Source organism: Gracilinanus agilis, chromosome 2 (genome assembly GCF_016433145.1).
Source record: "Gracilinanus agilis isolate LMUSP501 chromosome 2, AgileGrace, whole genome shotgun sequence".
Lineage (NCBI taxonomy): Eukaryota > Metazoa > Chordata > Mammalia > Didelphimorphia > Didelphidae > Gracilinanus > Gracilinanus agilis.
Window position 1 is genome coordinate 181,105,172 of NC_058131.1, and position 16,142 is coordinate 181,121,313.

The following is a 16,142-nucleotide window of genomic DNA, read 5'->3' on the forward strand; positions in this document are numbered from 1 at the left end:
GAGATATGAGAAACTGTATTAGTCTGAGATAGAATTACAAAATTATGCTCAAATATAGAAAATTTTAGAGGCATTTATACATACATATAGATATACTTATCTATATCTACATGTATATACATATTTATATATATGTCTACCTGTATAGATTGATTATACCTGTGTGTTCTTGGGCAAAACATTTAACCTCCCTAGGCTTCATTTTTTTCATCTATAAATGATTGATTTGGACTAAATGATCTCTGAGGTTCTTTCTGTCCGTGACACAATGAATTTGCTATTTTGATAGGTACATATGGGTATATATTTAATGCATACACATATATTGATTACTGGAATCCTTTGATAAGTACTCTTGGTATGAAAGTGACCTTGGGTTCTTTTTTTTTTTTAATAAACCCTTACCTTTCATCTTAGAATCAATACTGTAAATTTGTTTCAAGACAAAAGAATGGTAAGGGCTAGGCATTGGGAATCAAGTGATTTACCCAAGGTGATACAATTGGGAAGTGTCTGAGTACAGATCTGAACTCAGGACCTCCTATCTCTAGGTCTGGCTCTCAATGCACTGAGCCACCCAGCTGCCCCTGGGTTCTTGAAGGCTACCGAACACAAATTCTAGCAGGTCCAATCAAATTGAAAAGTTTTGGAATACGACCCCAGCAATGGACTCTGACTCGGCTTCTGAAGGAGTAGGCTAACTAAATGCCTGGAGGCTCAACACTAGAGGACTAGCCACAAATAATGAATTTTCTTGGCCATAGCAACTAATAAAAACATCTCCCAAGGGGTGTAGGCATTTGAGACCTATAGCAGTGGGGGAACACAGAGGCGAAGACATGGTTCCTTGAAGTGCTATAGCATCTACATATACATACAGGTGTTTATGTACATATATGGATATGTATGTAGATGTACATATAAACTTTACTTTTCTTCTTGGGGACCATTTGTTGCATGAGACATTGTATGGAGGATGTGTAGAAATTGTATTTTGAATTTGCCATTTTCACTTTGAAGAAGATTGCCTGGAAATGGCCAACTATAAGGAAAACCCCCCAGAAGAAGCAGGCTGAATAGCAAAATAAACATTTTCTACAACCAGTCAACCTACCTATTCTTCTGAGTAAGTCTCCTATTTTCTTCACACCCCTCTTTAAATAATCTTATTAAATAGGCACTCAAAATGTACAAAATTTACAGTTCTTAAATATGCTACCACTTGTACGTGTCTGCTTTCTCTCTCCTTAGCTATCTACAGCCACATTCTGACACAGCCATGCCTTCATATTTAAACTTGTAGGTGACAACCCCTTTGTCTAAGTAGAGGATAGAGATGGGATCCAGTTTGGTGGGCACACAGCAAGCTTTGGCAGCTTTCTGAGGATTCTTCAGGTGGACTAGAGCTTGGATGATGGCATGTTTTGTGGGTGTTAGGTGCTCTGCCAGAGGGTAAGAACAAACTCCCCGGCACTCATATGCTTCATATCCTGGAGGAGCTATGATCCAGGAATCCCAACCAATTTCCTTGAAGTCAATATAGAGTGGTGTCTTTTTGCAATAGTTTCCCTTGGCATTTCTCCTAATTCGGGCAGTGGAATCATAAATAATATTGGATCTCATCTGCAATAGAGCTTCTTCACCAGGACCATCATGGAAATTATCGGTATCTAGGTTGTCCAGTTCCAGAAGGTCCTCATGATCTATCATGTCACTCAACTCCTCTTTCTCCTCCTTTTTGTCATTGCTCTGGTCATCAGAAAACACAATAAGCAAAGGGACATGCTTGTTGTGGGCACTGACATCTATCTCTGGCTGACTTCTTTCTGAAGGCTCAGCCCCCTCATTTCTGCTCTCTATGTGGACCTCTAGCCGGTGCGTAGTAGAATCTGACCTTCGCCAGTGTCTGATGGCATCCGTGACATCAAAAGCCTCCCACTCACTATTGGTTCCATAGATTTCTCCTGACACCAAAACCAGCATTTTTCTTTCCTCTCCTTCATTTTCTTGCACTTCAAAAATGGTGACTTTTCGTTCCAACCCATCATATAGTAGGTGGTTCCTCTGGGCCAAGGCATAGAGTCTGAGCTCAGCCATGACAATCTCTTCATGGTGTGGGATGGACACATTGAAGAGGAGTTGATATTTTTGGAGTCCATTAAAGTTGGTTGGTTGGGAAAACAGATCTGGAAAGGGACAAAAAAAACAGATGGTAGCTATTACCTCAAAACAAAGTAGCATCATTGACCATATGTAGGAAAAAAATGTTCAATATAGAATAGATGTTTAAGCTTGCCCCACATGAAAAAAGACCTATTCAGGGCCTCTTGTGTGTAAGACCCTCCACTAGACAGAGAGAAATATAGTACAGGTCCTCCAATCTGTGCCAGTTTATAATTCAAGAGTGATGGGATTGGTATGGGGTATGATATGAGTGAGTTGGGGAAAGGACAGCTATATGAATAATTATGATGTAAAGAAGAGTGAAATAAGTATAGAGGATTGTCCCAGGCAAAGATCAAAGAGAAAAATAAAATATGAGATATTTCTACCCATAGGGTTAATGTCAGAGAAAGCTCTTTTTAGGAGGTGACACCTGAACTGGACCATAAAAAGAGGGAGAGTTCAGCAAATGAAGATATGGATTGGAGAGAGTCAGGGGGTCCATTTCAGGCATGGGGAATTGAGAACAAATAAGAATGGACGATGGACAATATTCCAGTCTGGCTGGAAAAGCATCAGAAGAGGAGGGGGGTAGGAGATAAGGCTAGAAATGTAGTTTGGAGCCACATTATAAAGTGCCTTCAATGGAAGAGTCAGGCATTTTTGCTTTATTTGGTAGGCAATGGGGAACCATGTTCATAGCTCAGGAATGTTCCCTTTGTTATGCTCATCCCATCCCCATGGCGTCACTTCCTATACTTTTATTTTTTCATCCATCTGCTTTCGTTTTGCACTGAATCCTCCAACCATAAAGCCAGCCCATGTGAACTTTCTTGCATTGAGTAAACAGCTCTAATGGGAGCTAGAGGATTACATTCCCAGGAGTCATTTCATTCCTTGAGTTCTCATCTACCTCTGTAAGCTCAGCTGTCACACTCCCATCCAGCCCCCAAGGGAGGACAGCAACCAAGGCCCAGTGTCTCTGGTTTTTGCTGTATATCACCACCCAGTGGAGACTGTGAGCAGTACAACTTATCTCCCACCCACCACCACTGCTATGGACAGAAAACTCTCACCCCCTATAATCTCTACCCCCATAATTCTCAATTGCTCTGTACTTAGGAGTAAACTATCCTTAACACCTACTTCCTATTCTCTCTTCCTTATCCTCCTCAATACCACCTTTCTCATCTCCTATTTCAATTCTTCTCGTGCCTTCCACTGAGCCTTCAGGAATTCTCATTTCATAATAAATATACTTCTCTTCATTCTGGACTTCTCCTCATATTTCTTCCATCTACTTGCTCTCAGAGAACTTGCTTCCCTCACATAACTTTGAATCCCTGATCTTCCCCTCTAGACTGCCTAGAGTATATTTTCTTCTCTTACTTTTTAAGACATTGCATTCTGGAAAGGGTAGGGGTGTCTCAACATCCTTTGCTACCCACTTCTTCTTCAAAGTATTTTCAGTCTTTGTGGTTCTTCATTTTTCTGCTTCATTTGAAAATATTGACTACCCACTCTTCCTGAGTATTCTTTCCTTTCTAGGTTTTTGTGACATTATTTTCTCCTGGTACTCCTACTTCTCTCTCTCTCTCTCTCTCTCTCTCTCTCTCTCTCTCTCTCTCTCTCTCTTTCTCTCTCTCTTTCTCTCTCATCTTTGTTGGTCTCTCTTTTTTTCTGTCTCTGTCTTTTTGTCTATCAATCTTTCCATCTGTTACATTAAAATACCCAGTTAACTCCCTCTCTACCCATTCTGATTAGAGAAGACATAATTTGATAAAAATATACATATATATATAAAACTATAGCTTGTTTGTTTCTGCTTATCAATTCTTTCTCTGCAGGTGAACATACACAAGTCATTCTTCAAGCAACACTTTTGTTGCTGTATGCAATATAAAATGAATGTAGCCAAGATGAGAAAGAAATCCAAAAATATGGGGGAAAATTTTTATAGACAGTTTCTCAGATAGAAGACTCATATCTAAAATATATAGAAAACACTGTCAAATTTGTATGAATATGAGCTATTTCCCAATTGATAAATGGTTAAAAGATATGAATAGATGGTTTTTTGATGAAGATATCAAAGCTATATATATAAACAAAATATTAAAAACACTCTAGATCATTATTGGTTAGAGAAATGCAAATAAAACAACTGAGATATTGGCTCACACGTATTAGATTGACTAAGAGGATAGATGGACAAAATGACAAATATTGGAAGGGATGTGGAAAAATGGGGGCATATACACATGAGGGGCACTGTGACTAATCCAACCAACCATTTTGGAGAGCAATCTGGAATTACATCCAAAGAGTTATTAAACTGTAAATACCTTTTATTGAATAACTGTTCCATGGTGAGTCAGTTGCTCTGCCTCTGCCTGATAATAAATAACTTTAGAATCCCTGATGTACAGAAGGACCTCACACATGCACACATGTATAAATTGTTGCATATTGTATAGTTTTGAAAATAGCTTCAATTTAGAAATCAAGGATTGGGTCTGTACTTCTTACCTTCCTTTGAGATAACTCACAATTTAATTAGCTAGTTTCAGCATCGATGCTTTTGTGGAGGCTTTGGATTAACTTGTGCTTGCCCCAAGACAGGTCAAATTGGAAAAGGAATAATTTCAAGAATGCAGGGTTTTTGCTTTTGTTTTACAATTAGTTCAGGTAACATCTGAGTCACAGAATCAAAGAATCAAGCAATTCTAGCCTAACGTGACTCTGAATAGGGATGCCTTCTATTTTATAATTGACCATTATCATCTGACCACTACCAGGGAAGGAGACTCCACTGCTTCCTTCTCAAGGCAGTCTATTCTACTTGCAGATAGCTCTAATCAACTGGATTTTGTATCAAGCTCTTTGGGTAGCAAGGAGGCATAGCAGACAGAATTCTGAGCCTGGAGTCAGGAAGACCTGAGTTCAAATCCAGAAAACCACTTAACCCTTTTACTTGTAAAGGCAAACCACTCCAATATCTTTGCCAAGAAAACCCACAATGAGGTCATGAAGAGTTAGACATGTTTGAAACAACTGAATAACAATCAAACTCTAATCTATCTCATTTTGATTTGCAAATTGCTTTTTCTTCTGCCTTTTCAGCCCCGATAGAACAAGTTTCTCCCCTCTTTCAGGACACAACCTTCCAAATGCTTGGAAGTAGTTGGCAGATTTTTTCCTTCTTCCCCAACAAGTTTTCTCTCAGCTAAATAGCTCTAATTTTTGAACTTATCCTTTTGACTTCCTTTTATCAAATTATTTGCTTCATTCATAATGGTTTTTACCTTCATTTATTCCTTTCCTTTTCCATTGCTCCCATTCTAATTCAATTCAATCTGATTCATTTCAGTTTAATCCTGCCTCTACTACTTAATATCTGTGTGATCATGAATAAATCACTTAAACTCTTTCTGATTCACTCTCATCTTAAAATGAGGGGCTGGGCTAAATGCTTTCTAAAGTCCCTTCTAGCTCTAAATTTATGATTCTATTCAATTCAGTAAGCATTTATCAAATGTCTTCTTCGTGTCAACACTATTAGGCAGTGGGCATATAAAGACAGGGATAAAGCAGTCTCTATCCTCAAGGAGCTTATATTCTTCTAGTTTTTGTCACCTCCTACCTAGACTACTAGGTAGCATTGTATTTATTTGCTCTACCTGCCTCTAATCTACTGTCATATTTATTTTTAAAATATTTACTTTGATGAATATAATAATAATAATTTATATTTATATAGGAATAACAAAAATTTATATAGCACTTAAAAGTTTATGAAGCTAAGTCAGAGAGTGCAAATACATTTTACATAAGGGGCAACTGAGGCTCAGGGAAGTGAATTGACTTGGTTATCTAGCTAATAAGTACTGGCACTGCAACTAAAGCTCAGGCCTTCTTCCACTAACTCCAATTAACATTCTTCCTCTTACTCAATATCCTTATGGACTTCTCATTCAATACCTTTTGGTGGCTTTTCACCAGCCAGTGACTATTCCAAACACCATCTGGCCATAAAAGTTCCCCACATTATGCCCCTTAAAAATTTTCCCAAGCTTATTCCTTCCTCTTCCATGACATGAAATTCTGTTTCAGATGTCAACTTATTACGTCTTGAGCATGTCTTGCTTTTTTGTATTCTCTGCACAGTTGCTCAAGCCATTCTCCCTTTTTTAAAAAACCCTTACCTTCTGTCTTAGAATTGATACTAAACATCAGTTCCAAGACAAAAGAGAAGTAAGGGTTAGGCAAATGAGGCTAAGTGACTTGCCCAGGCTTACATAGCTAGGCAGTGTCTGAATCCAGATTTGAACCCAGGGCCTCCTGTCTCCAGACTCTATCCACTGAAGCACCTAGCTGTTTTCATTCTCCTCTAGAAATGCCCTCTCTTCTTTCTGCCTATTTTTATAATTAACCATCTTTGAAGCCAACCTCACCTCTTCATCTTCTTTGCCCCTTCCCCATGAAAATAATCTGCTTTTTCTGAGTTCTTACCCTCTTTGTCAAACTTGTACTTCCCATTATTTTAGTTACTTTTTCATACCTAGCTAACTTTGGAGAAGTTCAATATTATATGGTCACAGACTGACTCTCACAGGATGATGAATTTGGGGCTCCATGGAAGGTCTCCAGAACATCTACTCAGCTATAATATTAATGCATTGCCATATACATACATGTATTTATAGTGTACGTGTTTGTTGAATCAAATTGAGTTGAAGAGAGGAGCGAGAAGTTGCACTGGTGGAGTGGAGCCAAATTATAGTCCTTGAGGACTTTTCTAAGTGGGGGGTTTCTTCTTGTCATTAGAGGACAAGTTCCTTAAGGGTAAACATCATGTCCTAATCATAGATTTAGAATGAGAAGGAATATTAGAGACCATCAAGTCCAGCTTCTTCATTTTATGGAAGAAGGAACTAAGGTATGGAGGGAAATGATGTGACTTGTCTAGGGTCATACAGCGAGTATATGTTTGAGATGCAATTTGAATCCAGATATTGTTGACTCCAAACTCGGTGCCCTTTCTGAATGCTCCACAGCATGGGGCTGCATCTCGTAAAGTAGGTAGGTTAGGCAGCAAGACTCTTGCCTTTTAGTCAGGAGATCTACATTTGAGCCGTTTCTCTGACACCAATAAAGGGTGTGATGTTGGGAAAGCCATTTTTTCTTATCTAAGACAAATTTTTCTCATCTATAAAATGGTAAAAATAATAATCATTATTTTATTTCCTACCTCAGAGGGTTGTTATGAGGAAAATACTTTGTATACTTTGGAGTACCATAAAAATGAAGATTCTGATCATTAGTTACAAGCCATAGGCCATATACCTTTGCTGATAATGGGAAGTTACGTCATGTATACTTGCTTCAATATGGAACAGAAGAGTCTTAGGCTCTGGAGATGGAAGTCATTTAAGGATTATTGGATCCAGTGGTTCTCAAAGGCTGTGGCAATATCATTCAGGCATGGTACGAATTATGTGGAATGTTTTCACTTGCATTCAAATTTGCAATCTCCTTGGAACTGATGAGAGTTTACACTTGTGATCACAGGACCACTCAGGAGGCCCTACTGTGTGCCATGATTCTTCATGGTAAAAGATAACTACTGTGCTGTGAGCAAGAAACAGATTAAGAACTACATTTCTCATCCAACCTCTCACTTACAACTTAACTTTGCCATTATTTCCACTTAAGGAAATAAATTTAAATGCATAAGATATCATAATAAATCAATATCTCTTCATGGTTTCAGAGCTAGAAGGGACCTTAGCAACCAACTAGTTAATCCCCTTACTTTACAGATAAGGAAGCTGAGGCCAAGAAAATGGATTGACCCAAGGTTACATCAGTTGTAAGAAATTTAGACTCAAAGATAGGAAGTCACTTGGCTATGGTCATTCAGAAAATGAGCAACAGAGCTAGGATTTGAACTCAGGACTTCTTACTCATAGCCTGAGGTTCTTTCCACTGCAGCATTTTGAGAATTAGAGATGGCCTTACTCTGAAACTTTCTACTTGTTATAGAGTTAAGGATAACAATTATTTGAGGAGGACCAAATATGGGAGAAGAGAAAATGTTTTGTTTTTCTTTAAGATTAAAAATGTTTGAAGTTCTATAAGTATGCAAATGTAATAGATAGTCAATAAGGGTAACCACAAATTTATACATTTCTAGGGAGATTAAAAAATTCTTTATAATGATTTAATTTTTATAAGCTTTATATAAAGGAGACTGAAAGGGAAATAATAATAATAGTATTGAAAATAACAATAGCATTTATATATCACTTTAAAGTTTGCAAAAATGTTTTTTATATCTCATCTAATCCACAAAACAACCCTTTGAGATTTGTTGATGTTCTTCAGTCCTTTTTAGTCATGCCCAACTCTTCCTGGCCTCACTGAGTTTTTCTTGGCAAAGATACTAGAATGATTTACCATTTCCTTCTCTAGTTCATTTTACAAATGAGGAAACTGAAGCAAATAGGGCTAGGTTATTTGCTCAGGATCACACAGCTAGTAAGTGTCTGAGGCCAGATTTGAACTCAGGAAGATGAGTTTTCTGGACTCCGGGCCTGGCATTGTGCCACCTAGTGGCTCCAAAAGATGAGAAAACTGAAGCTGTGAGAAATTAAGGGACTTGCCAAGAGTCACTATTAACCAATAAGTAAGTATCTGAGGCTGGGTTTGAACTCTGGTCTTCTTGACTCTAAATCCAACTCTTTTACCTACTCGTCATTACTTAGCAGCTTAGTACCAGTGTTATCATCCCCATTTTACAGGAGAGGACTCCAAATCTCATATAAGAAGTGACAGGGCCTAAGGTTGACACAGCTGATAGGTTTTCAGACCTGTAATAAAATCCAGGTCTTCTGACTTCATGTCCTGTGATCTATCTGCTGTCTGCATTGCTGCCCCACTGCTGATACTTTACCTTTCTTCTACTGCTTCCTATGGCCGTGATATGGTGGCATGAGCTCTGAATTTGGAAATCAGAATGCCTACATTTAGCCATCAGCTTTGTTCCTTAGCATTTGTGTAACTTTAGCCAAATCTCTCCTATTCTTGGGGCTTTTGTTGCCTCACATGCAAAAATGAGGGAATTGACCTACATGTTCCTAAGTTCCTTCTAGTTCTGGATCTTATGATCCTTAATTATCTGAGATAGACTTTGGAAAAGTTTGATGTGCAAGCTGAGTTCAATTTTCAGGCTTTTGCTATCATTGGACGATTGTGGGATCTTTAACTCAAAATCTTTGGCTTGCATCTATAATAGATTCATTTTTACATGAGTTATTATAGCTAATCTGAATCACTAAGTAGAACCAATTCAATTAACTTTGCCATTATTTCATTTAAAATAAATGATTTTAAATGCATGAAATGTCATAGTGAATCAATCTCTCTTCATTGTTTAAGAGTCAGTAAGGACTTTAGTGATCATCTAGTTAATCTCCTTATTTTACAGATTAGGAAACTGAGACCCAGAAAAATGGATTGGCCCAAGGTTACATAGATTATAAGTGGTGGAGCTGAGATTCAAATCTGATTTCAAGTCCAGAACAATTTCTGCTACACATCCCCTTTGGTGTACTTTGTTTGCTCCTTCCAATGTGTATTTCTCCTTTTGTAAACAAAACAAAACAAAAATTCCCTTATCTTCCATCTTAGAATCAATACTGTGTATTGGTTCCATGGCAGAAGAGCAGTAAGAGCTAGGCAATGGGGATTAAGTGACTTGCCCAGGGTCACAGAACCAGGAAGTATCCAAGGTCACATTTGAATCTAGGACTTCCCATCTCTAGACTTGACTCTCAATTCACTGAATTGCCAGCTGCCTCCTATTTCTTCTTTTTTTACAATAATAATGTTCTCCACTTTCCTGATTCTGTCCTTCCCCCCAAATGTATTTGTTAAACATATTCCTTCTGGATTCCTTTATATCTCTCACTTTTATTCATCTTAATTATGATATTGCACTCCATGAACATATATATACATATACATATATATTGGAGTTTATTTAATCATTCTCTCACAGTTAGGTTTTGAGGTTATTTCTAGTTTTTCACTAAAATGTTAGAGCCAACAATAAGAATCGTGGATGGTGGAGGGGCTCCTTTTCATGCATGGATATGAACGATAGCACTCTCCAGTCTCTCAACAGATCAGGAGCCCTTAGGAGTAAGCACAGAGGTATGCAGCAGCACTTCAGAAAAGGTTCTGGAAGTGAGATTATTACTGAGTTTGAACTTGCCTGCTTAAGGTGTCTGTAGACATAAATGTCATTTGTCTTCTTTCACAAATTAGCGAGCGCTAAACCTTTTTTCCCTAAAGCTCCAGCAAAACTTAAAGGCAGGGAGCAATTACGATGCAAGAAAATTTATACTGTTTTAATAAAAGACACTATCCAGAATTAAAAGAACATTAAAAATAAACCTGTATGAGCAGAATCAAATATATTTGAGCTACTGGGTGTATGAATATTGGTCATGGAGTCATAGATTTAGTGCCAGAAAGGACCATTGAGAGATTATGGGCATGGTGGATAGAGGGTTACTCTTGGAGTGGGGAAGAACTGGGCTCAAATCTTGCTTCTGACATATTCCAACTGTGTGAAGGAGAAAAGAGAGAATACAAATTTCATAAGCTATATACCAATGTGATAGGATTTTATTATTGAAAAGCAGGAGACTGCTACTGAATCTAACAGTATGGATAAAGGCTTGTTAACCTTTCCTTTATTTCCTACCCATACCCAGAAGGCTCTTCTAGGCATTAAAATTTGATAATAATAATAGGTTCCATATTTAATTAAAAACTATAAGTAGTATTTTTAAGCCACTTGATCCAATGAATAATTTCAGTTCCATTCCATTCAATTCCACAAATATTTATCAAATCCCTACCATGTGAAAGGCAAAGTGTCTGGTCCTGGGAAACATAAAAAAACCAGTATTGCCTCTTGGAGGAATGCTGGTAAAGTGGAAAGAGAATTGACTCTCAGATATGAACACATGGATTCTAGCCCAACTGAGATCCTTACTACCTGTAATGCCCTGGGGGAATCACTTAATTTCCATGGGTTTCAGTTTCTTCATTTGTAAAATTAGAAGGTTGGACTAGACAGTCTGTGATGGGATTTTCAGCTCCAGATCAGTGACTCTCTGGAACTTCAAGGAGCTTCTTAGTTGGGATACTACTTGTACACAAGTAAATGAGGTAGCCTATAACAGAGGGAAAGGAGATAGGAACCTAAATTATTAACAAAAAATTTGGGGATATAAATCGTTCCAATTTGGCTGAATCATAGGGGGAAAGTTTTTTCTGAAGTGTGTGAAGATGTTTTTTTTCCCCTTCACTAGCATATTTGATTTAACTGCCCCTTCATTTCTACACCATTTCAGCTTTTCTTCAATTTAAATGCAAAGTAGACCTATTCCCTAGAAAATTGCCAGTCACATCATCCTGCTTTTTGGTTTGTGTTTTCAGAATTTTCTTCCTATGCTAGATTGACAAACTGAAGCCAATAAAAAAAGCTTGTCTAGCAGTGAGAGCTCATAGGCAGACTGACACAAAGGCCAATCTGTATGTTAAGGTATTCAAATAGAAATTGATAATCCAATCAGAAGAAAACAAACCCATTTCAGAGGTGGAATTATTTTCTCAGCTTGAAAGGTCTACTGGGACATCTAAAACCATGTGAAAAAATATTGTAAGCCCTTGCTGGCACTATATATATTTGAATATGTATTTATATAGAGAGAAAGACATCAATATATGTGTATATATGTATGTATCTATAGATACTACATTCACGTATCTCTCTCTCTCTCTCCTTCTCTGTCTCTTTTTCTCTCTCTCTTATCTATAAGGCTTTAGGGAGTGTGTGTGTGTGTGTGTGTGTGTGTGTGTGTGTATGCATGTGTATGCATATATATTGATATCTGTCTATCTATATCTATATGCAGTATGACCTCATGTCTATAAAACCATCCCTGGAGCCAGGAAAACATAGGTTCAAGCCCCCTTTCTGACATACACTGACTGTGTGATCCTGTCTAAGTCATAACCTTTCAGAGCAGTTGGGAATTTTCTAAGGCAATAGATTGTAGAGAAGATGCAGAAGCAGATACATAGAGTTTTCTCAACCCAGGAATTGGTTATGGTAGTGAAATATAAGAGCTAGTTGCTATCACTATCCCTATGTGTGTGAATATAATTTCTATAGTATGTATGTGTATATAGATAGTCCTTGATTTAAAAAAAAAACTTAGTTGAATTTATGATAATGAAAGCCCCAACTTACCTTCGTTTTTGAAACTTCTGATGATGTTGGCAGATGGCATGGAGGTCCGATCAGTTGCAAACCTGTTATATAGCTCTAACATGTACTCTGGTGGGTCGACCTTGGCCGAATTGTGCAGGGGGATGTCAGACAGGTTCAATGTCTTCAGAAATTCATTTTTCACGCTCTCTAGCAGAGTAGTAAAGTCAACACCATCCTGCTCTGAAAAAACATCATCCAGCAGGGGCAGATCTTCTTCCAGGGGAGAGACCTCCAGGCTCATGATGGGACTGCCAGATCCCAAGGAGGCTCCCAGACAGAGGACTACATACAGCTGTAAGACTGGGGAGCCCATGGCTTTGCTCAAGCCCCCAACCCCAGTGAATTTTAGGTGTCAGTCGTCTGAGTGGTCTGAATCCTCTGGAGGGGATTTGACTTATGTCATCCGGAGTTGCCAAGTTTGGAAACTCTTTCAGAAGCATTCCCTCACTCGGTCTGTGTCTCTTTCCCTTCTGTTCTTCCTCCCCTCCACCCCCCAATTGCAATAATTGGATGGCGGGATCGCCTATGGGAGCCTAGCCTTCCTTATCTCTCTAGTGTAAACTTGTTCACCAGATTTTGTAGCTATCTCACAATTCCTTTTTCTTTTAATGAGCATTTTGTAAACACTTCTACATTCTGACACTGGTGAGAAGATAGGACAATTTTCTTCTTGAAAGGGCTCTGTCTTGCTTCCTTTCAAGCAGCCTCACTCAGCGGACATGGACACTTTGTGATCTTAAAAATTTCTAGCTCAATGGGAAGAATGGAGAGTCGTGCCCAAGAATGCCATAGATATCAAAAATGAACTTACTTCATGTTTCAATACTTCTAGAAACTGTGATTTCATACATATCAACACCCTGTTGGTAGACACAGATTTTGACACATTTATGATTTAGTAGATATTTCTTAATAGTCATTCCCTTATAGCTAACTGCTGGGTGATGAGCCTCAAATAATAGGTATCCAAATCCATTGTCCATCTGTACTCAACGCCTTTTGGCTTGGTCAGGGATGACCAGAGCTTCTCTGCTCAAGACATGGCCATGGGTAGCCCAGGATTACCTTCAAATCATAGTGAATCATTAGAAGAGGACTTTGGTCAATGCTGTTCACTCTCACTTAAGTCATTCCTCCAAGGATCCAGGATTTCATTGCTCCAGATCCCTTTTCTACTGTTAGTTCCAAAACTCTCCATGCTTTAGTCATTGCCATTCTTGAGTTGCCTGGGTCTAAACAAAATTAACACAGTACACGAATTTATTTTTTAAAATAGTGACCCTTTCACATTTCTGAGGAACTGCCAAATACCCATCATCACTGAGCTAGTGAAAACTTTGCAAACACTGGATCATTTTTTTCAAGTCATTCTTCAGAATTAAAGTATTCTTCAGAATAAAGATCTGAACTCAAAAACCAAAAAAGAAAAGAATCTTATATTAAATAGACAAGAGACAGAAACAGACAAACAGAGAGAACCAAAGAGAAGTAGAAAGAGACAGACAGAGAGGGAGAGAGAGAGAGAAAGAGAGATAGAAAACTGAAGCACTCACAAATGCTACCTAGCATTTGTTTGGATTTAATTTTTATTTCCTGCCTGTCAGTCTGTCAGTCAACAGGTATTTTTAAAGCCCTTATTATGTACCAGGTGGGGCACCTGGGTGGTGCAGAGGATAGAACGTTAGGCCTGGAGTCAGGAAGATCCATCTTCCTGAGTTCAAATCTGGCCTCAGACACATACTAGTTGTGTAACTCTGAGCAAGCCACTTAACCCTGCTTGCCTCTGTTTCCTCATTTGTAAGATGGGTCTGGGAAGGAAATGGCAAACCACTCTAGTATCTCTGCTAAGAAAATCCCAAATGAGGTCACAAAGAACTAGACACGACTGAAATGACTGAATGACACTAACCACAAATGTGCCAGGCACTGTGCTAAGCAATGGAGAGAGGAGGAAAGGTGAAAACAGTCCTTGCCCTAAAGAAAAACACATTCAAATGGAGTTGGGGGGAATGACATGCAAACAGTTATTTACATACAAACTGTCAGCAGGCTAAATGGGAGGAAATCTCAGAGAGATCTAAAAGTGCCTTGCTCAACAACCAAATCAGATCTAATTGAGGCACTCATTTACAGAATAAAGAGAGAAGAGGTCAGGGCTTGTTCAGGGAGCCATTTCTACAGTGCCATTGGAAAGCCTGTTGGATTGTCCCTGAACTGGTCATGGTCTACAGAGCCAAGGGTGATAACTATTAGGATGATGTTGGGCTAGAAGTGGAACTTCAGTTCTGATTCTGTAATTTCTCTAAGGTCTCAACTGATTTAGAGGTGTGAGGGAGCTACCCTAGAGATCATCTGGTTTAGTCCCCACATTTGACAAGAAGGAAACTTATGAGAGCAGAAGTGACTTGTCAAAAAGCACAAAGCTATAAGTGGAGGAACCTGCATTTGAATTAAAAATTTTCCATGACACCATATTGCCTTTCTTAATATAGTACAAGCAACAGTAGGGGCGGTAGATTTGGAGTCAGGAAGATCTAAGTTCTAATCCTGCTACAAATACTCCTTGACTGTGGAATTCTGGGCAAATCACTTACCCTCATGAATCTCAGTTTCTTGATCTGTTAAATGAGGGGGTTGAACTTGATGACTTCTAAGACCCCTTTCAGTGCTCAATTTAAGATCCTTTGAACTATTGAAACCATTTCAATGACCCACCAAGTCCATTAGCTTTTATGAAGGCAGGGAAAAAAGGAATTGTCTGGTTGAATTGATTTTGCCTATTCCCTTTCATCTCTGCCTCAGTCTCTTTCTGACCAAGGTTCCAGTTCCTCCTCTCATCCCTCAAATCTGCAGGCTAGCTGTCCTTTTGGCTCTTTACTCCTTGTTTTCCAGAGAACATCCCTTCATTGAGATAACTTGCAGATATTGGTTCAAATGAGATTCTCTGGCAAAAGTCTCCTCAGTAACCTCAGGCCCTAAACTTGTTATGCTTGTTAAAAAAAAAAACTGTCAGTTATAGATTCCCAATAGGAGGGGCTCAGAATAGCCCCACTCCTGGGACCCAGGACTGGTCCTCTTTGCAGTGGTGCTAACATTTTAACATGAAGGTCTCTGACAGCACATTAGCCAGGCCTTGATTATCTCAGTCTGCATCAAAACAAGCATCCAACTCTCTTCAGCAAACAGAGGCTTGTCAACACACACTTCAGCAACCTGAATGGCAGGCGTATGCATATGGCCTCTATAGGCCTCCATGTGGGAGGAGCTTCACTCGTAAGCTGTCTCTCCTGGTCCGGGGAGGGAGGAATACAGACAGACAGAGACACAGACAGACAGAGACACAGAGAGAGACACAAAGGAGAGAGGAGACAGAGAGATACACAGAGAGAGAGAGACAGAGACAGAGACAGAGACAGAGAGAGATACAGAGAGAAACACAGAGAGACACAGAGAGAGAGGAGACAGAGAGAGATATACAGAGAGACAGAGACAGAGAGAGACAGAGACAGGAGACAAAGAGAGACAGAAATAGACAGGGAGAGACAGAGAGAAATAGAGACAGAGACAGAGAGACACGGACACAGAAAAAGAGACAGAAACAGAGAGACAGTGAAAAATAGAATCAGAG

At 38.9% G+C, this 16,142-nt stretch overlaps 1 protein-coding gene across 1 annotated transcript; it reads right to left on the minus strand.

Moving 5' to 3' along the window:
* Positions 1 to 1,251: 1,251 nt before the first annotated feature.
* Positions 1,252 to 12,827, minus strand: BMP10 (bone morphogenetic protein 10). The gene is made up of 2 exons (XM_044660901.1): positions 12,494 to 12,827; positions 1,252 to 2,186 (listed from the first exon to the last, which is right to left on the minus strand). The coding sequence occupies exons 1-2, from the start codon at positions 12,825 to 12,827 to the stop codon at positions 1,252 to 1,254; spliced, it is 1,269 nt and encodes a 422-aa protein (XP_044516836.1).
* Positions 12,828 to 16,142: the final 3,315 nt, after the last annotated feature.

Excerpts from the sequence above, each read along its gene's own strand:
- BMP10 (XM_044660901.1), bottom strand. The coding sequence starts at position 12,827 with ATGGGCTCCCCAGTCTTACAGCTGTATGTAGTCCTCTGTCTGGGAGCC. Across the intron at positions 2,187-12,493 it reads CAGAAGTTTCAAAAACGAAG|ATCTGTTTTCCCAACCAACC; the intron begins GTAAGTTGGGGC and ends GTCCCTTTCCAG.